The sequence below is a fragment of the Eptesicus fuscus genome, chromosome 13 (assembly GCF_027574615.1).
Source record: "Eptesicus fuscus isolate TK198812 chromosome 13, DD_ASM_mEF_20220401, whole genome shotgun sequence".
Classification (NCBI taxonomy): domain Eukaryota; kingdom Metazoa; phylum Chordata; class Mammalia; order Chiroptera; family Vespertilionidae; genus Eptesicus; species Eptesicus fuscus.
In genome coordinates this window covers 38557085-38581076 of record NC_072485.1, presented here as the reverse complement: position 1 = coordinate 38581076, position 23992 = coordinate 38557085, and the positions used below count along the sequence as shown (strand labels likewise).

General features: G+C 40.5%; 1 protein-coding gene and 1 long non-coding RNA gene across 2 annotated transcripts in view; one reads left to right on the top strand and one right to left on the bottom strand.

Annotated features, from left to right (window-relative positions):
- Nucleotides 1–5357: 5357 nt before the first annotated feature.
- Nucleotides 5358–6355, bottom strand: LOC129151295 (uncharacterized). The gene is made up of 2 exons (XR_008558017.1): nucleotides 6296–6355; nucleotides 5358–5484 (listed from the first exon to the last, which is right to left on the bottom strand). It is a non-coding gene; the product is annotated as an uncharacterized LOC129151295 (long non-coding RNA).
- A 4065-nt stretch (nucleotides 6356–10420) lies between these two features.
- The window catches only part of EMSY (EMSY transcriptional repressor, BRCA2 interacting), a 79921-nt gene continuing 66349 nt past the window's right edge, over nucleotides 10421–23992 (top strand). The window contains exons 1-5 of the mRNA XM_008149992.3: nucleotides 10421–10491; nucleotides 12233–12341; nucleotides 18243–18342; nucleotides 20222–20296; nucleotides 21551–21592. Coding sequence (XP_008148214.1) covers nucleotides 12272–12341; nucleotides 18243–18342; nucleotides 20222–20296; nucleotides 21551–21592 — 287 coding nt within the window. The 5' untranslated portion in view covers nucleotides 10421–10491; nucleotides 12233–12271. The remainder of the gene's footprint in view (nucleotides 10492–12232; nucleotides 12342–18242; nucleotides 18343–20221; nucleotides 20297–21550; nucleotides 21593–23992) is intronic.

Genomic DNA, 23992 nt, shown 5'->3' with positions numbered 1-23992 from the left:
ACAAGGGAGTGGAAAGGATGGGGTAAAAGTATTCTGGGAGGAGAACAGCCCCAGGCCAGGTGTGAAGGTACAAGGCTGATCTGGGGCATCGCAGGCAGTCTGGGGCGACTGTGGGAAGACTTCACCATGTGCCTACACCACTATCTTCTTGGCTTCAACATGCCATTCAGTAATTCACTCAACAGTGCAGGGGATTCTGAGCTTGAAAACCTTAGTCCTTGCTCTCAAGGAATCTCCAATCTAATTAGAGTGTGCTGAGGTAACTGGTGTCACCGATTATTTTGTACCCTTTAGCTCAGGGTGTTGTGTGTGTGTGTGTGTGTGTGTGTGTGTGTGGTGTGTTTGAGCGCACACGTGTGCATACTTACACAAGTGTTGTTTGGACCATTTCCTCCCCACATGCCCTGGGCTCTCCATAAGTGTGTATTCTTTTATAGCCTCTGCCTTTAGCAAGGCTTGGCCTTGATGTGATAAGTTGAAAGCCCACAGCATCTCAACAAGTGTCCTTTCAACCCAAGAGAGACCTAACATGATCTTCCACTAGCTCACTTGAAAAATAATGATCAACCCTAGGGTTGCAAGGAAAAGATCTTCATTGGAACTGACACGAAAGTGGACGCCTTCTAACATTTCTCTGCAGACTTTACATGTGCTCAACACCTCTTGAAAGATAATATGGCTCCAGCCTTTGGTTCAGATGGCTGGAGCAGTTTTAAAAATGCATTTTGTCTCTGGCAAATCACAGCAGAACGTCATAAACAGCTGGAAACTCTCTGAGGTGAAGACAAGCTGGAAATTATGTTTGAATTTATAGCCCCCTTCCCCATGATAGTTGATTTCCATTTCTGACAGGGTTATTATTTCCATCTTTATGAAATATCTTGGATCTCACCTTGGATAATTACTGATGATCATCAGCTCTTCACCTGAGGTGGCTTAGCACTTGGGTGAACCTAAAAAAAATAAAAATAAAACATGAACTAGGGAAAGCTCAATGTGTGAGATTATGTATTTCTATTTTCATTTGCAATTCCCTTTGGCTTTTTAACGATTGAGTCATTAATCAGTGTCAAATCACCTTCCAGAGCACAGACAGTATTTTGCCACTTGGGTTCCAACATAGATTAAATGGCAATAACGTATTAAGTCGGTGCTCTCTTGTGAGTTACTCTGGTAATCAAAAACCCAGAGACTTTTACGGTAAAATCAAGATATCAGTGGCCATCTATAGTTTTTAGCTACGGGTGTACATCACCATTTTTTGAAATTGGATAGACCTCCAAGTTATTCTGACAAGTACTTCCAGTTGAGAACCACTAAGAATCCAGCATCCCTCATTTTGCTCCTTGAGGTTGCCATTCTATGCATCCTTTTATGCTTCCACCCCTTTGCTTTTCCTATTTCCTCTGCCATGATACCCCATCCTCTCCTCACTTCACTGCCTGGTCAAATCCTGTTCACCCTGAGGCCCATCCCAAATGCTACCTCTACTGTGAAGCCTTCTGTGATGGAAATAACCCTCCCTGACCCCAGAGCACTTTTTAAACACCTTTATGAACATTCTGTGTAACAGGTTATCCTATGGTATATAGAGCTATCTGCATGTGTCTAAATTCTCCACTATGATTTCCAGGAGGATAATAGTAGTATTTTATTCAATTTCCTATCTTCAGGGCCTGGTATGTGGCCTGACACTCATTCACTGAATGAATGATGAGGTTGATGCCCAAAAGAAGTAAAGTAACTTTTCTTTGGTCCATTTAATTTAGCCAGATTTGAGCTTCTTCTGCATTTATTCAGTTACTTACAAAGAAAGATGTGCAAGGATGTGAAAAGGAAGAACTTAAAGCAGTGATGGGCAACCTTTTGAGCTTGGTGTGTCAAACTTCGCCAAAAAACTGAGCATAACTCGGGTAGTATGTCACTTTGAGGAAAAAACATTATTTCGCAAATGTTTCACCCTCAGGAGCAGCAAATGTTTCATCCTCGGCATGTGGCCGCCTCAGCAGCCGCGTGTCATCAGAAATGGCTACGCGTGTCAGTGCTGACACGCGTGTCATAGGTTCGCCATCACTGACTTAAAGGGTCATGTTATTAGCTTTTAATATTCTTTTAAAAATATCACTTTCCCAATAAAAGCAGTAATAGCTAATTTGATCTGAATTAGTAATGGAAGGCTCAATATCAATTTGAATTTGAGGAAAAGTTTTCAAATAAATCAAACAATCTCACAAAAATCCAAACCTCAATTGATGTTTAAATCAGTGTAGGCAATGTTAGCTTAAAAATCAGAACTGCCCTCTGGTTCCTGTGTGCCTTTGTACAAATTATTTCACCTTTCTGGATCTCAGATACCTCTTCTGTAAAATGGGAGGTTAAATTATTTATCTGAGGTTCTACTACCTTAACCGGAATCATCAGCCAAGTGATCCGGCAGTTTCTTTATTTGGCTCTACTCCATACTTAGGAGAATGTAGTATTCTTAATAAGAGACCAAGGAGTTTTATAAAATCATCATCATAATATGAATAACTAAAAGAAAACTTGTAAAAGCGTAAAGGGAAAAGAATCATTCATAGTTTTTTCACTGTAATATGTTTATAGTTTTGGCATGTTTTCTTCCATTTTTTAAATATTTACATGTATATGTTTTTTTTTCCATGTATCATATGCATATTCCTTGATGTTAATTATTTGTAACTATTAATTTAATGACTATGTAATGAGTAGGATATGTAATACTCTTCTATTATTAGGTTGCAATTTCTTGATAGTACTGAAATTAAAATCTCTATAAATACCTTTCCCATATTTCGGATTATTCCCACAAATGGGAATCCTGTATCAAGGGGTATGAACATTTTTTGTGACTCACCACATATTGCCATGGTTTATTTTAGTAAACATCTGTGATTTTCCTGTGCAGCATTATTTCACCTTCCTCTGATAAACTGTATGCTAATTTTCCTAATGGAAACCAAGCCCACTCTCACATGCACTCCATGTGTTTTGGGAATAACTGACTTTACCCACCCCCATTTTCCGACCCCACCCCCCCCTTCCCAGAGAGTAACATGTGGTCAGGTCCGGCATTATGTTTCTCTGCCCACAGTTCAGTCATGTGACTCAGAGGGAACCAACAGCAACAGAGCAAGAAGACTTTTTAAAAAATTATTAAATTTATTGGGGTGACTTTGATCAACATGAACATAAAGGTTTCAGGTGTGAGTTTCTATCTTACAAGATCTGTGTATTGCACCATGTGCCCAAAGTCAAATCTTCTCCTGTCACCATATATTAAGACTCCCTCCCCCGCCTAAGAAGGCTTTTGATAAGACTGTTGGAAGAGCCCAGCTGGTCTGGCTCAGCAGTTGAATGTTGACCCATGAACCAGGAGGTTACGATTCCATTCCTGGTGGGGGCACATGCCTGGGTTGAGGGCTTAATCCTCAGTAGGGGGCATGTAGAAAGCAGCTGATCAATGATTCTCTCTCATCATTGATATTTCTGTCTTTCTCTCCCTCTCCCTTCCTCTCTCTGAAATCAATAAAAACACGTGTAAAAAAAAAAAAAAGACTGTTGGAAGGGATGGCATGTGCTCTTTTCTACTGAGGCTATGAATAGGGAGGATGATATAAGCCTAAAACTGCTAGGAGCCAACACATGGAACCTGAGAATGAAGCCAATACAGTAGAAGACAGAGTTGAGGGATGGAGAAATACTAAGACTGGCCCTGTTTGAATCCCTGGATTCAGTAATGCTTGAAGCCAGACAACCCCAGGACTTACTTTTAAGTAAACTGAACAAAAATTGTCCAATGTTCTTTAAGCTTATTCATTCATCTATAATTTCTCTCTCCCCACTCCCCCCTCTTTTTCTTTTCCCCTCCCCCCGCCTCTCTCTCTCTCTCTCTCTCTCTCTCTCTCTCTCTCTCTCTCTCTCTCTCTCTCTCTCTCTCTCTCTCTCTCTCTCTCTCACTCACACACACACACACACACACACACACACACACACACACACCCCTAACTAGTACAGGTAGGTTTTTCTTTAATCCCTTTAAAAAAAGTAATAAACTTAATTTTTTAGAGCAGTTTTAGGTTCACAGCAAAATGAGTGGAAAGTCCCCTCCCCTCCTCACTATCAACATCCCACACCCCAGCAGTACATTTATTACAACTGATGAACCTACATGACATTATCATCACCCAAAGTCTATAATTTACATTAGGGTTCTCTTGGTGTTGTACATTCTATGGGTTTTAACACATGTGTACTGCTTGTATTCAACACTATAGCTAGTGCCTTTTTACTGAGGTGTAACTTACATAAAGGACACAATCTTATATGTACAGCTTGATAAGCTTTTACATATCTATTTATATAACCTCTACCCAGATATAGAACATTTCAAGCACCTAGTAGGTACCTACATGCTGCATCCAAATAGTTGCTCGCTTAAAAGTATTTACTATTCAGGTTTCTATCCTGAATAGCTTTTTTTTTTTTTTTTAAATCCTTACCTGAAGATATGTTTTACTGATTTGAGAGAAAGAGAGAGAGGAGAGAAACATCAATCAGCAGCCTTCCGTACATGCCCCCACCAGGGATCGAACCTGCAACTTAGGTATGTGCCCTGACCAAGAATCAAACTGGCAACTTTTTAGCGCAGGGGACAACGCTCCAACCTAGCCACACCCACCAGGGTTATTACTATAATTTTTGACTGCTTTTAAACTTTATATAAATGGAATCTCATAGTATGACTGCAACCTCTTAGCCTCTTAGCAACCCAAGCCATTGTTGTTAGAGACTTGGGGATTTTAGGGGAAGGAGTGAGTGTGTTTTGCATGTGAGAGGGACATTGTTGTAGAAAGAAGATTGACTGTGGCAGATAATGTTTTTTAAAAATAGCCACAATATTTCTGGTCTCACATGTTCAGAACTCTACCACTCTTCCATCAAGAAATGGAATCTATTCCCCTTTTCCTTGAACCTGGGTGGGCCTAACTGTTCTAATCAAGAGTATGGCAGAAATTATGCTATGACTCCCATAGCTTGATCATAAAAATAATATAGTTTTCTCTTGTCTCTTTCTCTCTAGTCACTGGCCCGTGGAATGTGGCCACATGTTGTAATGAAGCCCAGGCCACATGGAGCTGTCACATACAGATGTTTCCACGGATAATCCCAGCAAAGATTCCAAGAATCAGCCAGCATTGATTGCTGGTCATACGAGTTAATGAGCCCTCACATGATTCCTGATCTGAGCCTTCAAGCTGCCCTGGCTGATGCCTGGAGGAGTAGAAATGAGCTGTCCCCACTAAGCCCTACCAACATGGAGATTCATGAGCAAAATAAATTGTTTAAGCCACAGCAATGGTTTATTATGCAACCAGATAACCAGAACTCCATAATATCTGTGTGTTCTTGGAAAGAGTCTTCTGGTGATATCTGACTTCAGAAAAATTCTTCTTCTCTGTAGGCCTTGTTTTCATTGTAAAATAAAACAATATTTACTATGTCATTGGGAATGTTGTGCAATTTAAATGAGATAATAATGCACACGAGATGTTCTTTTTATAATGGGACTTCAATAAATGCTACCTAATATTACTTCAATTTATTTCCATCAAGTTGTTCTAGATTTACTTTTTATACACACAAATATAAAACCTGATTTTGTGTACACACACACACACACACACACACAGACACACACAGGCACACACAGGCACATTGCAACAGTGTAGCTTCTATATGCTCGCTCAGATCACTCACTTTGAAGTAAGTCAGCTACCCTGTAGTAGTAAAGATGCTCAGGCAGCCTTACAGGGAAATCCGCACAGTCAGAAACAGACCTCTTGCCTCACTAACTTGCCAACCAGGTGAGTGAGCTGCCATGGAAGCTGACCCTCTAGCCCCAGCCAGCCTTTAGACCGCAGCCCCCACTGACACTGTGACTGCAACCTCTTAAAGATCCCAAGCCAGAACCGCCCAACTAAGCCACTCTTGATTCCAACAGAAACTGCAAAAACTGTCTGAAACATTTCCTTGTTCTTTTAAGTCACTATGGTTTGGAATAATTTATAATGCAGTAATAGTTAACTAATAGATATATCAACATGGGAAGGGATGTAGGAGAGAAACTGATCCAAGGTTGAGGACTGTTTTAGGGTCTATGTGGAAGAACAGAGGTGGTTGAATGAATTTGAAAGTGCTGATGAGACGGAGTCTGAATTAAATGATCATGGGGTTCAGAGTAGAAAGTAAAGTAAAGCCGGGGAGGGCAACAGACCTGGAACTGAGACTGTAAACTGCAGATTTCACTGAAGTTGAAGAGCAGGTTTGGTGAGGGTAAAGGAGTAAGAAATCTGGAATAAAAGAGTTTTGTTTAGAATGTGGAATACTTTGGTTATTGGTTTCAGAGGTGGAACAGTTCTGGAGAAAAAAGTACAGAACATAGTCTCATAAGTGGATGCTCGAATGGCAGTGCTGGGGAAAGGTTTATACCCCTCTGTTGAGTATAGAGGCAGAGAGGAAAATGGGGAAACCTAAGCTGATGACAGCAGACTGTTAAAACGTTCTTCCGAAGATCCCTTCATCCCTAGTGATGGAATGAAGGTGGAATGAAATTTGCATGGCTTGATGGTGCAGGGATAGCTGGTCTGGAAGTTGTGTGACAAGTTAGGAGAATGCCAGCCTTAACTTTTGGCTCACGATACTGAAGATGGGGGGAGAAGGAAGAACTCTATTTGAAAGGGATTAAGTTAAATGTCACATTTTAGACAAGATAAAGAGGTGACAGCAGTGCTCTAGGAAAAGGTTGGCTGTGTAAACAAGTTTCTTTGCATTGGCATCAGTTTGCTTATAAAAAAAGCTGGAACTTTATTATGTTGGCAACTGGGAGCCACTGGAAAGTTTTATGCAGGGGAGTGACATGATGAGCTTTGAGTTTTAGAAAGCTCACCCTGACAGCATTGGGAGTATGGTGGATGCATTGCACAAGGAGTACAGAGAGATTCCTTTGGTCTTATCATTAGCCCACCAAAACAATGGGGTCAGCTGTTTAGGAAGTAGAGACTACAGTGAAGGAAAGGAATAAAGGCAGTGGCCAGACTTTCACCTCCTTTCTGAAGCTGTTCTAGCACTTCTGATCCTGCACTGTTCAAAGCACTTTTGATCCTCCATTGAACCTGGGTATGTAATTGCCAGTTATCCCCAGTTTACTTCCTTCTTTCTTTTGTGTCCCCCAAATCCACTCATCTTGCTCTATTTAATATTCTACTTGTTTATTTTATTTTATTATTTTTTAAAAATATTTTTATTGATTTCAGAGAGAAAGGGAGAGGGAGAGATAGAAACATCAATGATGAGAGAGAATCATTGATTGGCTGCCTCCTATATGCCCTACACTGGGGACTGAGCCTGCAATCCAGGCCTGTACCCTGACTGGGTATCAAACCGTTACCTCCTGGTTCGATTTGCATACCTGTGAATACTATAGGTTAACATATTTTCATGACAACAGTGAAATCTACCTTGTCTAATATAGCACTACAAAATTAGAATGGTGCATACACATCTTGAAGAAGTCTGTTTTAAGAAACCTGCTTAATAAATAAGAGTAATAAAGTTTGAACAGGTATTGTACTCCAATACATTTTCCCAGACTAGGATAGTTATGTTTACTTTTCCTTCTTTGGAAGTGGAGGGTGGCTCTCATTTGATTTACCACACATCTCCTGACGTAAAAGTGCCTTCGCTTGAAGCCACGGCTCTGCCACTTACTAGCTTGTTACCTTGGGCAAACTACTTAACCTCTTTGCTTCTTCATCCATAAATAGGGATAATACTGTTTCTCATATTGTGGAGATTAAACAAGTTAATGTATGTAATAGCATTTGGAATAGAGAAGGCCCTGGAAAAGTATTAGCTACTATTCTTGTGCTGGGCACTAGTGTGCATAGATCTGGTCTCTCTTCTTAAATCATTCAAATGACTGTAACTCCATGTTTTGAGTTCTGAAACAAGATGTATAGTAAGTGATGTAGGAGCAGAGGTGGGAATGCCTGTCCCATCCTTGAAAGAAAGGTAGGAGCAGGGTTAGCTTTTTGAGGGTGAAGTTTGATCCTTAAGGAAGGTAATTTAATTTGGGAAATATGAAGCAGTCAGAGGCAGCATGGGGAAGGCCATGGCTACAAAAGACAAATATGGCTAGGAGGAAAGGGAGGCTATGTGGTAGATTATAGGTACTTGATGCCAGAGCATCAACATCACTTAAAAGTTTGTTAGAAATATAGGATCTTAGGCCCTATCCAGACCTACTCAATCTAAATTTGCACTTTAACAAGATCCTCAAATGGTTCCTGTTGAACATTAAAGTTTGATAACCACTGGTCTAGAGCAGATTCTGGAGCCAAGCTTCTTAGGTTTAAATCCTTAGGTTTACTTATCATGTGTGACTTGAGACAAGCTATATGTGTGTGTGTGTGTGTGTGTGTGTGTGTGGTTGGTTGGTTTATGTGTTTGCAAATTGTTTCTTTCTTTCTTTTTTTTTTTTAGACAAGCTATTTCATCTCCTTCCTATGCCTCCATTTCCTCCTTTGAAGTTTCTACCTCATAAAATTAAGGACTAAATGAATTAATATGTGAAATGTTTAGGACAGTATTGGTACCTCATAAGCTATAATTCTTGACTAATATGCAACTTATTATGTCAGGGTTGATTTTATAAACAGTTTGTCTTTCAATTTCTACTCCACTACCTGTCACCTTGACGTTTGTTGTAGAGGAAGACACCTGGCAATTAGAAGACCTGGGGTTATAAAGCCCAGCTCCCTTCAAATCCCAGCTTTGTGACATTGGGAAAGTTCTTGAATATCTGTGTTTTTCTCATTCATTGAAGGGAGGAATCTTAATTATACCTGCCTCACTTAATTATACCTGTGAGGCTCAATTCAAAGGATGTACTTTAAACTACAAAATCTATTAAGGTTTCAGTTATCATCTTTCCAAGAGTCTTAAGTAATTGGACTGAAAACAGGTGGTACCTCAAATTAGTGGGAAACAGATGGAAGAGAATGCATTGAAAGATCACAGAGAGCAAGGGGGGAGAGCTGGTGATTTCTTGTCCCACTTTATGACTTTCTGAAGGGGCAGGCTTGGGTTTTACAGTAACAATTTTCCCGGACCTCAGAGTATTGTCAGCTAATGGGAAAATAGTAGGAAACTTAAATGGTGTTCCTTATTTTCTCTTTCTAACCTACAGCACCATTCAAAAACATGAACAGTCTCACACATTTGTATAGTGTCCACAATTTACAAATAACCTTTTTTCTCTGTGTTATCCTAACATCCCCACTGGGTAGTACTGACCCCATTTTTATTTTTTTTTCAAGGAAACTTTGTTAATATCAGAAAGCATATTAAAAACCTCTTTGACTTGAACTTTTTTTACCAGTTCCTATGTTTCCAAAAGTACAAAATTTAAGAGGGAGGGCAATCACAAAATTTGACTAAATCTTCAATACCAGGTACTGACTTCGATTTTATGGCCGCGAATAATCGTATATTGGGCCCCTTTTCTCATCTGTAAAACAGGGACAACAATACCTTCTTCACACAACTGTTCTGTAAGAACAAAAGCTAAAGGGCGAACCTACCAGGTCCTAGGGCCTCAAATAAATCCCTTCTCCTGGCCTTTGGCAGATATAGCACGAGACAGCACTCTCATTCCCACTTCACAGGTGGAGAAACCCGAATTCGAGGACGCTTAGGGTTCCCCTTCTCCGCAACCTCGCAACCCCCAGATCAGGTACAAGCCACCTGTGCTGTCCACTACATGGATTCTCGTAGCGCAGATTAACTCTCCCGAGTTGCGTCGGGGGGGAGAGGGCAGGGTTAAAAGCAGCTGATAATTGCTCCCAAGAATCTGATCCTAATCCTCCACGTCACTTCAGGGACATAGCTGCTCTCCTTCCAGCCCTAACCTCCCTTGGAATAAAGGTCGCGGAAACCCCACGGCTCCAGCTACCAACGCCATTTTGACCGCTACGTGTGACGCCACACGTAGCAGAGAGCGCAGCTGATTGGCTGGGAGATGGCAGCCAGAGACAAGGCGCGCGAAGCCGGAGCGGAGGGGATGGAGGAGAAGCCAAGGAAACTACAATCCCAGTCCTCCTTGCGCGGGCGACAGCCGACCGAAGAGTTTGGGTTCGGACCACAACTCCCAGCTCCCCTCGCGATGTCTCTCGTTTCCTTTCAAAATGCGGAGGAGAAGAGGAACGGGGAGAAAGGAGGCCTTCTGCGGGCTTTTCTCCCAAAGGCGGGAAGGGCGAACTACATTTCCCGACTGGCAGCGCGCAGCTGCGCCTGCGCCCTGATACCTGTCGCCATCTTGCCCCTTCTGAGGCACCGCAAACAAACCCAATTCCTGGTGTCCCCTAGTCTTGGCGGAGGAGCCTTTTAGATGAGCCCCGAAAGGCCGGGCAGGTGGGTGACTCTCAGACAGGGTGCTGGAAAGAGCTGGCAGATTAGTCAGGCTGGAGGAGCCCTGGGCTAAGCATGCAGAGCCCGGCTTGGGGCGCCCAGCCCCATCCTCCGTTGTCTCCTAACGGGATCGTTGGGTTCCCGAGGTGGGTTGAGGGGCACTCTGGCAGGCCTCGTGCTGGGGGATCTGGGGTTCCAGCCCAGGGAGCCTCCTGGTGAGTCTCGGTCATCTGCCTGGCTGTCCACGCGCCTCCTCTCTCTTCGTTATCCTCTCCGCAGAGAAGGGAGCGAAGCGCTGAGGTTGGCCGGCGCCCCTGACACCGGCCACTGTCCCCGAAAGGCTTGGGTGGCGGGCTCGATGTTAGGGTCGGCGCCGACCGGCGCCCCGGCCGCGGTGAGGAGGGTGGGCTGGCCACTCTGGTGGCGCTGCGAGAGTGCATGTTTGGGGAGGGGGCGGGGCGGGCTTGTCTCCTTGACACTTGAGTCGGGGAAGGATTATACGAGATCCCGGTTCCGGGACCCGGCTCCGGCCACTGCTGCCCAGGCTTCCCGAGCGATGCGGTCCCGCGGTGGGTACCGCTGGCGAGGGGGACGCGTCGGGATGCCGTGACGTGGTGCTCGATTCCGGCGGTCGGTCGCCGGCCGCCTCCAAAATCCTGTCGGGAGGCGGGGACTGGCTTGTGGAGGGAGCGGATTCTTTTAGCTCTGCCCCTGCTTCCTCTTCCCCACCCCTTTTCTTTATGTCATCCTGCCGGCTGGGGCGCGCGGTCCCTGTCTCCTTGCTCTGGGTAGGTTCTGAGCTGAGGGGACGATGGGAAGTAGGGGGAGGGGGACTCAACTCCAGGCGGGGAGTTGGGAGTCTGCAGCCTCGGCGCCTGGAAGGGGATAAAACTGTCCTTAGGGTTCGGTGCCTGACTCCTAGACCGGACCGTGAGCTCGCTCGTTCGTTCATTCGTTCGTTCGTTCGTTCGTTCATTCATTCATTCACTCACTCACTCATTCAGTTTACTCTCCTCAGTCATTCATTCGTCTATTTAACAAATACTTACAGCGGACCCACTGTGTGCTAAGCAGGTATTGCACAAGTGCCCAGCTTCGTTGTCTTTTTATCTTCCAGATTAGGGAATTCCCATTGCCAAGTAAGTTCCTAGCATCTAAACTTCTGTTAAATGGCTAAAGACTACAGGGTGTGCATTCATCTTTCATTGTTTGGATTGAGGAGAACCTTCTTTATTAAGTTCCATTAACCCATGTATTGTGCTAGGCGTTTTAACATATTTTATCTCATGTAACTCATAAGTGAAAAAGCCAACAGAAATCAAGTAACTTGTCCAAAGGTAGTAGTGCCTGTTTATTAAACAATGTACCAGCCATGATGATAACTTCACATACACAGTTCTCTAATCCTCATAACAAACCCGGTGATGATACCTCTGCTTTAGTAATGTGTAAAAGGTATGCTCAGATAGGCCAATTTTCCCAGGATCACACAGGCAGTAAATTGAAACATGGAACTAGAATTTACGGTTGTCTGACTCTGTAGCCTGTGCTTTTTCCAGTCATAGGCTGGAGTAGTATGCTCCCAAATGATTGTTTAGTTATTCATTCGTCAGAAGTTGGAAAGTGTGGTGGTGAAAGAGTGGTTGTGAGATATTCTTATTGTTGGTTTTACTTCCTAGCCTGTGGATCTCCAGGTGAGTGGCCTTTTGAATGTACTTGATGATTTGATTTTTTGTTTTGGTAGAGAAGACAAGCTCTTTGGGGCTACCAAAAAGAAGCAGCAATGCCTGTTGTGTGGCCAACCCTTTTGGATCTCAGCAGGGATGAATGCAAAAGGATTCTTCGAAAATTGGGTATGCTTTTCATTTTCTGTGTTTTTATGCCTCCATGATACTTTTCTCTTTTTGTTTGGATCATGGCTGTTTGCAGGGATGCCATATTTCTTGCTACATTAGAAATTCTTGAGCGGTATTGTTCTCGTCTTACTCATTGTTATTTCCCCAGTGCCTACCGTAGTGCTTTGTACATAGTAGGTGCATGAATCATAATAATCATAACAACTAAGAATTCTTGAGGGATACTGGGCTATTCTGAGTTCTTTACATTCGTATTTAATCCTCAAACTAAAAAAGGAGGCATTTTTCTTTTTTTGTCCCCATTTTACAGATGATATAACTGAAGCTTAGAACTCAAGATAATGCTGATAGTAAGTCCTGGAGTCAGTATTTCAACCCGGGGAATATGATTCCTGTCTCACTTTAGCATACTTTTAACATTCATGAATGTATATGTGAATTACATATTGTTTCTGAATTGTAAGTTAACGTAAGCTATGCTGTCTTTCCCAAATTATATTTTACCATCAGTAATAAAATACCCTTTGTGGTTGTAATGAATTATATAGTAATCCTATATAATAAAAGGGTAATATGCAAACTGACCGTAACAGCAGAATGACCAGGAACAACTAGTTGCTATGACATGCACTGATCACCAGGGGGCAGACGCTCAATGCAGGAGCTGCCCCTGGTGGTCAGTGCGCTTCCACAGGGGGAGCTTCGCTCAGCCGGAAGCCGGCTCATGGCTGGCCAGCGTGGTGGTGGTGGTGGTGGCCTCTCCTGTCTCCATGGCAGCGCTAAGGATGTCCGACCTAACGGCTTAGGCCCGTTCCCAGCAGAGCTCCCAGGCTGCCAGAAGGATGTCTGACTGCCAGCTTAGGCCCGATCCCCCGGGGAGTGAGAGGGCGCAGGCTGGGCTGAGGGCCGCCCGCCCCTTCCCCCCCAGTGCACGAATTTTTGTGCACCGGGCCTCTCGTTTATTATATTTTCCTTTAGCACAGCCTTTCTCAACTAGCATTTAGGGACTTAAGCCCTAATACTAAAGTATCTGTTGTATATAATGAACTAACTTCTTATGCATCCAGAATGGTATTAGTAATGAGGAAATTGAGCAAAAGAATAATTCAAATAATTTTCTGTATTCTGTGGTTCAAATGAGGATCCTTGGTTGAGAAATGCTGCTTTAGACTGCAAGGTAGAAGAAGGACCTTGTTGTCTCATTTACCACTGTAGTCTCAGGCTAGCACATAGTAGGTGCGCAATAAATGAACAAATATTTGAAAAGAACATTAAATGTTTTGGCAGTAGATATGAATTATTTAGGTATCTATGATTTTGAAGGGGAAAGTGTGGACCTTGAATTCAGACAGGCTTGGGGTCTTGGTTCTGTTACTAATGATCCACATGATCAAGGACAAAGTTATTTATTCTCCCTAAATCTGCTAGCACTTTTGTAAAGGAAGGATAACAATATCTGCTGCATAAGTTTGTTATGTGGATTAACTGTATATAAAAAGGGCCTGTTATAGGGCTTGACATCTGAGCGTACAGAATTTTAAAACAACTTTTAGACATTTTTTTTTGCAGATGAATCTATGAATCTTTTCTTTTTAAATATATCTTTATTGATTTCAGAGCGAAAGTGAGAGGGAGAGAGAGATAGAAACATCAATGATGAGAGGGAATCATTGTTTCTGCTGCTTCCTGCACACCCTCCACTGGGGATTGGACCTGCAACCCAGGCATGTGCCCCTGACCGGAACCAAACCTGGGACCCTTCAGTCCACAGGCCTATGCTCTATCCACTGAGCCAAACCGGCTAGGGCAGAATCTTTTCTTTAAAAGAAATGTTTGTCAGGAATTCCTATGTATAAATCTGGTCATAGCTGCCCTTACTCTGCCTGTTAATAACTTTGGCTGTTTTTATTTCCCTTCAGGCCACTATGAAGATTTCTCTATTTTAAAAACTTAGCATTGTGTTTTAGTACAACTAGACAGTTGGTTTGTTTTTGTCTTTGGTCAGTCATTCCTTTATTTTTTTTTCCCTTTAACTTTATATCCAAACTTTTAGTACTAATTTAAGGATGGTTTTCTACACACTTACATGCAGTTGCTATAATTTCAAGCTACCAACTATAAAGTAAGGCTTGTATTTGTTTCATAGCTGAAATAATTAAGAACAACAGTTCGCAGCGGTGGTGGTAGGAGCCTCTCCCACCTCTGACTAATAGCCAGCAGTTGGACATCCCCCGAGGGCTCCTGGACTGCGAGAGGGTGCAGGCTGGGCTGAGGGGAACCCCCCCTCCCCAAAATGCATGAATATCGTGCACTGGGCCTCTAATATCAAATTCTTGAGCTATAACTCTTAACAGGGGCTTTATGGACAATAGTATAATTGAATTGCTGATTTCTTTAAAGGGAATGGGTTGAGGACTTTATAAAAATGGTATGGTAAATCCTTTGGGTTTTTTTGGTGGTGTTTGCATGTGTTTATTATTTCATTATACTTATGTATCATTAGAGTTAACACTATAATAGAATGGCATCAAAATTAATGTCAGAAATTGGTATTTGTCAGGATCTGAGGATACCCATCAAAATGGAAATCAATAAATGTGAAGGAGGTTGGGAAGCTATTAAAAGTTCTTTACAATGAGTGAATTTCTGGATAAGGAGAGGAGGGACCTTTGATTTTGTAGCTATGGTAATTGTTCTGAGTCCCAGTATTTTGTGAGGTTGCCACCTACTTTTGTGCATGACTTTTTAGTTAGACTTGGAGTGAGACTTGATATGTCAAAAATCTTTATCACATTTCTTTAGTTAATTTCACTTTTTTTGAAATAGTGTCTTGATCACTATAAATTCCAGAGCCCCAAAGTCAATTTCTTTTTCTGTTTCCTCAAACCACTTTTCTCTGACCTCTCCATTTCTTATGATACTGACATTCTCCTAAATATCTTGTAAACTGCAAAACCTTTCTTTCTGCTATTCCTTCCACATTCAGTTACTGAGTCCTATCAAATAAGAACTTTTTAGGCTTTTCTTAGTCTGGCACCAAACTACTTTTCCATTTTTATCCTTCTCTATTCCCTCACATGCACCCCTTGTTGGATTTTAATCCCCTTGAGGATAGGGACTTCGTTTTGTTTATGTAAATACTAGAAGCCCGTTGCACGAAGTTTCGTGCAATAGACTTTCCTTCACCTGGCTGCCAGCACCAGTTTTCCGCCAGCACCAGTTTTCGTCTGGCCCCCTGCAGATCGGAGCGCCTCCCGAAGGCTGAGGGTGGGACTCGGGAGGCGCTCCAATCAGTTGGGGGTGGCCAGAGGAAAACTGGTGCTGGTGGAAAACTGGTGCCGGCAGCCACGCAATCGGCCACCCCGAGTTCTGCGAGTTCTGCCACTGGCGTCTTCTGCCAGCCCCTTGGGTCCTCCCGCAGCGCCGGCCGTTCCCCGCCCCCCCTCCTCCTACTGCTAGCCAATCACTCACCCTGAGTCCCGCCCCCCGCGCCTCCAGCCGGCCCAATCGTGGGCTTAGCGGAGTGATGCAATTTGCATATTACCTTTTTATTATGTAGGATTATGTAGGATTCTCCATGGTCCCTTGTAGTAATGTTCAACTACTAGTTCGGTTTGAATTATTGACTATGCAAGTACAGACATATTTTTACTTCCCCTAGTGTAAAACTCAAAGTAGTCACTGACTCAGTGGAAGTTTGATGTCTGTATGAAACATTATCTGCTGTCTTATTCTCTCTTCCTTTTGCACACTTGCCTTTTTTCCCCCTGCTTGCCTGGAGCACAGATACCTTTCTGATTAAAACCTACGCTTCCAGACTAGATGATGTGTTTCTCCTCTGTGCCCCTACCACTCTATTATAAACTGTATCATAATAGTCTGATGACTTGTTTCACTGTAGCTATATTCTAGAGTTAACTCCTTGAGGGCAGGATTTAGCATACTATCTGGTGTATATATAACAGGACTCAATATTGATTTGTTGCATGAAATATTTCATAAATGGGGCATAAACATTTAGAGTGCAGTGATTTCTTAGTTGGTTATCCTAGAGTTTTTCTGAACTCTACTTTGGGTTCTGATAATAGCTAAAATATATGTTTTCTGGAGCTGAGTATTTCCTTCACTATTCCAGAGCAGCAGAGAGCTTTGTTCGTCCAGAGAGACCTCGTGAAACATTGACCTCGTATCCAGCACAGAGTGGACATGCAGGATGTTTGCAGCTGGGATAATTCCTTTGGTCCAGAGATTTCTATTTAATATAGTCAGCTCAGCTTTCCATATAAAGCTTTTTTTTTTTTTTTTATAATTAGAACTGTGAATAATATGAACTGAATGAGGCTATTAGTTTATTATTGATATAAGTGCTGAGAATGCAACTATCCTTGCTTTCATTATTTGGCTAACTTTGAGTGTCTTTTGTGTCAGGAATTGGCTAGTGGCAAATACTGGTAGCAACTTGAATTTAGGAAGAAGATAACTGTAGCCTGGGCACTTATTTCCCATTATTTTGTTTTACCCAGCTACCTGTCTCCTAGTATTAGTGATTTAAAACAACTATTTTATTATCTTATCTCAAGATTCTGTGGATTGCTGGTCTTGCCTGAGCTCTTTCATTTGGCTGTTTTCAGTTGGTAGTTTAGCTGGTTGACTGGGCTCAGCTGAGATGGCTGAGCCTCTCTCTCCATGTGGCCTTCATTCTGGGCTTTTTCATGGCTTGGTGATTTCAGAGTTCCAAGAGAGCCAGGCCCTGTGTGCTTGTCTGCTTGCATCACATATACTGGTTTTAAGGGCTAAAGCAAGTCACATGCCAAATCAGGGGGAGAGGCATGGTTCATTGGGAGCCATTTAGGACTTTTTGGTTTTACCAGTTCCAGGGATTGACAGTTTTATTTCATAATGGTTGTTGCTGTGTTGGTAATATTAAGTCCTGGTTGCTGTAAGAGTAATTCATGTTTCCTAATCTTCCTTAATCATTTTGATGGTTGTTTTTATAGCTGGAGAAGCTCTTAGATCTGGAAGGTACCTTCAGAGTCTCATATATATATATATATATATATATATATCTATATATATTTATATTTTTTTTTTACTGATTTCAGAGAGAAAGGGAGAGGGGGAGAGAGAAATATTAATGAGGAGAGAGAATCATTGATTGGCTACCCCCTGCACACCTCACACTGGGGATTGAGTCCGAAACTCGGGCATGTGCCCTGATGGGAATTGAACCAAGACTTCCTGGTTCATAGGTTGATGTTCAACCACTGAGCCACACTGGCCAGGCCCTTCAAAGTCTCTTTTAGATAAAGAAACTGGGGCTCAGAGATGAGAAAGGACTTGCCCAAGGTCATACAACTTGTAAGTGGCACTGTTGGAGCCAGAATCTGGCCACTTGACTCTTGTTCCAGTAATTTTTCAGTTGCACAGTACTCAATAGTACTCTCAACTATCAAGGAGGTATGTGGACTATAGTTTGAATTCTTAAGTGAGCCTAAGGAATTATTTCAAGGATTAGAGGTGAAGATACTTTCAGTAATGCTAAAACCTTCTTTATCACCCTTATTATATCATTTAGAGTCTGTTTCCAGTTGTTGGTAGCATCTGAGTTAAATGTCCTTTAGTGATAATGTGTGAGACAAAATATTTACCGTTAGAATTTCTACCTCCATATTTTAAATACATGACTTCTTGAGGCAGTAAGAAGAAAGTAATATAAAATTATAAAAGCTACATTTTAATCTATGTTATTAGATAAAATTTTTGAGAGGAATTTAAAAAAATATTTGTATATTGATTTTTTATTGATTTTTAGGTTTCTTCCCCTGAAGCTTCACTATATGTAGCCACAGTATTAAAATATTGAAGGCCTTTCTTGATAAAATAATTTTCTTCTTCTAGAATTGGAGGCATATGCTGGAGTTATCAGTGCACTTCGGGCACAGGGGGATCTCACCAAGGAAAAGAAAGATCTTCTTGGAGAACTCTCAAAAGTTCTTAGGTAAATTAACATAAAAGTTTGTGAGACATGACTCTAGAATTTTCATTTTGAGGGGTTTCAGTACTTTTCACACTCAGATTGAAGACAGGTTTTCAAGTTGTTGGTGCTTAAAGATCCCATCCCAGTTGTGTACTTTGTTACAGAAAATTATGCAATTTACCATTTATTCTGTAATATAATCAGAACGGGTTTAAGGCAGGTTATTTTAGGCTTGGGCCAGCTGCGAAAGGAAAGTGTTTTTCATATGGGTAGAGGAAAGAAGAGCTGGCAGCAACTGGATATGAAGATCTAGAGTCTAGGCCCAGTTACTTTTTTTTTTTTTTTTTAAATATATTTTATTGATTTTTTACAGAGAGGAAGAGAGAGGGATAGAGAGCTAGAAACATCGATGAGAGAGAAACATCGATCAGCTGCCTCCTGCACACCCCCCACTGGGGAGGTGCCCGCAACCAAGGTACATGCCCTTGACCGGAATCGAACCCGGGACCCTTGAGTCTGCAGGCCGACGCTCTATCCACTGAGCCAAACCGGTCTCGGCGGCCCAGTTACTTTTTTAAAAAAAATAAGCGTTTATTGATTTTAGAGAGAGAGGAAGGGAGAGGGATAAAGAGATAGAAACATTGACCAGCTGCCTCCTGCATTGCGCCCAACCCGGGCATGTGCCCTGACTGGGAATTGAACCTGCGACCGCTTGGTCCATGGGTCGATGCTCAACCACTGGGGCACACCCGCTGGGCTCACATTTTTTTTGAGGAGAAGAAGGAGATACTAGGCAGTTGTCTTAATTTATAGAAATGGGTGGTGATTATGTAGTCATAGCCTTAAGGATAGTTTATCCCTTCAGCTTCCCATTAGAGTGGCACTTGAATCCATTAAAAATTCTTGTAGAAGGGGTTCTTTGATATTTTGATTAAGCCATTCTAATATCTTGAGCTTTCTCAGAAAATGTTGTTTTAACGGAAGTTTCCTTTCTACATTTAAAAACAATTTTTTAAAAAGTGAAAGTAGGGAAGAGGCTTTTCCTATATGAACATTAATACAGGGACATTATTAAGCCAAATCCTCAATTTTACTGTCTTCATATTTAATAATTTATGTTTTTTGTTTGTTTGTTGTATATACTTCCTCATAAATTCTGCTTTCTAGCCCCTTAAATTTATTTTAGTCCATGGTATAGATTTAGCTTACACAGTAAACACTACAATTTGAAGAGTGGTATTTATTACTTTTGAATGGAATGCTGTAGCCTTTTTTCAGTTGTTTAGTATTAACTTTACATGTATTTAACCAGGTTCAATGTAAGCACATTTTTACCATAGTGGTAACATGACATACTGTAAAGACACATAGCTGAAATATGGAGTAATAAAGGAGTAATATCCTGGTGTTAAGTTTCATAGCAAGTTGCCACTAGAAACAGATTATCTTGTCACTTTCATTTCTTTATTATATTCATTGAACATAAAATTATAGACTTGTGCGTGAGCTTTAGAAAGGACTTCAGAAGACTTTCTCCTGAGTGATTAGGGGTCATTCAGTGGCTGTTTGCATGCTCAGATAATAGGAACCTATACTAATTTGAACATGGTCTGACATTACTGAGTTTTTGAGGCAATGACTTCAGATCAAGCTAAATTTGTCTTCCTGTGGTTTCAGATTTTCAGCTAATTCTTTCTGCAGTTACACAGAATCAGTCTGAATCTTTTTCTTTGAATTTAATTAAATAAAGCATTTAAAGATAAATGTTAGATCCCATCTATATCTTACAAATCAACTTTGCCCTCCCACCCCAAGCAAAATGTTGGCTTAAACATTAATAAAAGTGTAGAAAAGAGCTGCCTGCTTGACAGAGTTCTATAATGGCTATTTTTTTTCATAGCATCTCAACAGAACGCCACCGTGCTGAAGTTCGGAGAGCAGTAAACGATGAACGGTTAACAACAATTGCACATAAGTAAGCCATTAGTCATACCACCCCTGGTTTTTTATGACATAGTATAATATAGTTTTGAAACAGTCTTCCTATTGTGTAGCAGATTCCTGAGTCTTTTATCTTAATAGTAATACTGCTCTACTCAGGGATCCTGACCATAATGCTATTAACTGTTTATTCAATTGGTTATGTTTTTGCATTTGGTTAGGCAAGCTCTAAATACTCAGTTCAAATCCCGTTACAATGTAATCTCTAAAGGCCCCCAGAATTTAGCAGATGATTCACTTGAAGCAAAGTTCAGTAACAAAGTAGTGTGCTCCCCAAATTTGACTTTCCCTTAGAGGTTCTTTGTAATGGTATTTGAGATATATATATATATATCTTTATAAATAGGCATTCTAAATTTTTTGGTAACTAATATGTCACATGTTTTGAGATTCACAAAAAGATTATAAAATATATGTTCTGCTGTTAAGAAATATGAATATAATACATTTTTTAAAAGCCAACAAAATACAATTATAAAGGATTCTTATCAAATTATTTTTAAATCATTATAACTGTTTGGCAGATGGGGTAGAGGGTGGTGGAGGACTAAGGGCAAGGATCAAACAGTAGAGTATGTATGGAGACAGTGCCTCCTAAAGAATAGGAAGGAACAGAAATTAATCCTTTAAATGTTAATGCAAGATGATAGGAACATTTCATAAAATATATTATAATTCATTTGTTTTTTATTTTTATGATGTGATAAATAGTGCATTTAAATTAATTGGCCCTGAAGATCCATTAGCTTCATGTTGTGCTTCACTGTTCCTCATTTTACTTAACCTATAAAATGGAGTGCTATCTTTTTAACCTCATAGTTTGAAAGTTTAGCTATTTGAATTTTGAGAGCTTTCAGTGGTAGATATGTATGCACTGTAGAAAGCTGGCAGTTTTCCATTAGAGATATTAAATATTTAGTTGTCAGGCCAACATGGAACAAAATATTAATGTGTTCCTTCTTTAATTTACTGTAAATTTTTGAATTGGTATGCTCAAAAAGTAATAACAGCCTAGATTCTAATTTGAGAACTGGTAATGGGAAAGTAATGTGCTAGATAATAAAGTAGTTAACAGTAGCTTGTATACAGAGGCACTTAGATACAATATTAGTGAACCTTAAAACCATTGGAACAGTATTGTGGGGCAATAGTTGTAAGTTGATGCATCAGTGTCATACTTAAAGGATAACATTTATTTAGTCTCCTTTTCCTTTTTTCCCCTTTAAAGAATGAATTTATCCTTATATTTGGGTGAAAGACCAAGTTACAGGTATGCAAATAGGTTATTATTATTTCAGGCTTTTTCTTGTATTTATTTCAAAATTGAAGCTCTCAATTATTCAGGGGCGCATATTCCATTTACAAATTAACCTTGCCCCTTGCTTTTCCTTCTCTTCTCCTTCTCCCTCACCTAATACTGTCCACCCTTTAGCCATTTTGTTGCTTGGGAGTACTCTAGTCAGAGGGTGGGAAGGGAGAGGAGGTGAAATTTTTAATTAGTTATTTTATTACTTATTAGTTGTCCTGGAGAAGTTTGGTGGAATAATTTTCAAGTATTTGCCAAAGTATTTTTAGATAATATGTGGGTTTCTTTAATCTGTTTGACCTCTCCCTTTCCCTCCTCTATCTATTAGCATGGATAATTGAGAGTTGGCTTTTATCTGCCTGTGTTCCCCCTCCCCCCTTCTGATTTCTTTAATACACGAATTTAATTTTTTGAAGAGTTTACTTCAGTGTATAATTTTAAGCTTCTTAGGTCTTTCCATATTTCTGTTTTAATATTTTATATTGTGGTTTTAGTTTGATCAGATGTCACATTTATTTGTTGAGCCCAAACGTCAGAGTGGCAGTGATAAGGAAGGCATAGATCCCTCATCTCCTCTGCCTTTCCTTAAGAGGTAGCAACAGAACCTGGTTTCAAAGAATATCTGTAGGAGGGTGTCATACTCTGAGCCTGAAAAAAGCAACTCTAGCCAAGGAAGAATGCATCTGAATTGACTGCATTCCCCTTCTTTCCCTTCCTTCCCCCACTCAAAATATCAGCTTAGGCCCAAGGAATGTGGTTGAAAGGTGAAGAGAAAACTGAGAAGACTGAGCACAAAGGAGGTAGAAACAAAATGAGTGGGATGTCTGGGATCAAAGAAAAATCTTGCCTGTGGCTTGAAGCATAACACTTATTTATTATTTGGTACCAGGCCATTTATTAAGTTTGATTCTCTAATTCAGTTTTGAAACAAGTCAGAATATTATAGTATTAAAGCCTGGAATGTCAAGGGGCTTCAGAGTCTTTAATTTGTCCACTCTTGCCAGCATTGTCTCTAGAGTTCAAAGAAAGTGGTAATCTGGAATTATTGTTCTCTTAACTCCTTTTTCATCAGCCCAACATCATAGGAGACTGTGTGAATTTCTATGTGAGGATGAGGATTTCTTGCTAATGCCCTGCACACCAAAGGATGTGAGGGCCAAGGTAGTTTTATTAGTATCATGTTAGATCTCTCAGAAAAGGGGCTGGAACAAGGCTTCCACCCTCCTTTGCCATCTTAATATAACTTAGGTGTGCCAGAGAAGCCCTGGAGTAAGATGTTTACAAAAATTTCTAAAATTTAGTTTAGATGATTTGTGCAACTAATGCATATTTATACCTTCATTGCTAAGCAGAGAGGAATTTTTTTTATCTAATTCTAGCATGATGTTTAATTTTTCATAACTTAAAAAAAGTTTGAGCATATTTGCATGAGTAGAAATTTGGAAGATTTATATATTAAAAGCTGCAGTGTGTCTTTTGCGCTGCAAATTTTGTCTTTTCAGTAGCATATATTCATGTGTTTGAAATTGTTAATCTTCCATAATTTCTACCACCATTTAAACAATGCACCAGGTAAGTGTAGATAACACTTTATTTGTGTGGTAAACTCTCACTAAGCACATTTATTAGTGATATTCTAATAAAATGGTAGCAAAATAGGAGTTAGCCAAAGCCAAGAAAATGCTGAATATCTTTTTGAATTTTTTCCTTTGACAATTAGCCATAGCTGTTTCTTTGCCTCTCTTGTTTATACTACTCTGTTTCAGAACTAGCATCAATAGGGAGATAATGTGTTAATAGATCTGTCAGGGGGTCTTAGGAAATCCTCTTTCTCTTGTCTTAGGTAAGACTGTGTTAAATGACTAGGAAATGTGCATATTTCCCACAGTAACCCAATTGAATTCATCAACTCCTAGAAATTCCTTTCTGAACGGAATGTAAATCCTTCTCAAGTTGTAAAGTAATTTTATTTGTTCTATTTAGTGAAAGTTGGTAGTAATTAGATAGCAGTGCCTGATTAGTATAAATCAAAAGCAAAAGTTAGACATAAAACACATTTGAAAATCTTTATATGCTCTACTTGTAATGTGAACAATTTCAGTAGCATGATAAATGCTTGTTGAAGGAGGCATTTAGTAGCTGTGTGACCTTAGGCAAGTTAGTTAAACTCAGTTTCCCTATCTACAAAATGAAGATAGTATTACCAATTTCATAGGATTTTTGAAAGAATTACATGTAAAATGTTTAGAATAGTGCTATAGCAGAGATAGAGTAAGTGCTTAATTGATGTTAGCTATCATAATTACCATCATCATCATCATTATTCCACTGTCCTCTAATAAGGTCTTTTCTGTACTCTAAATA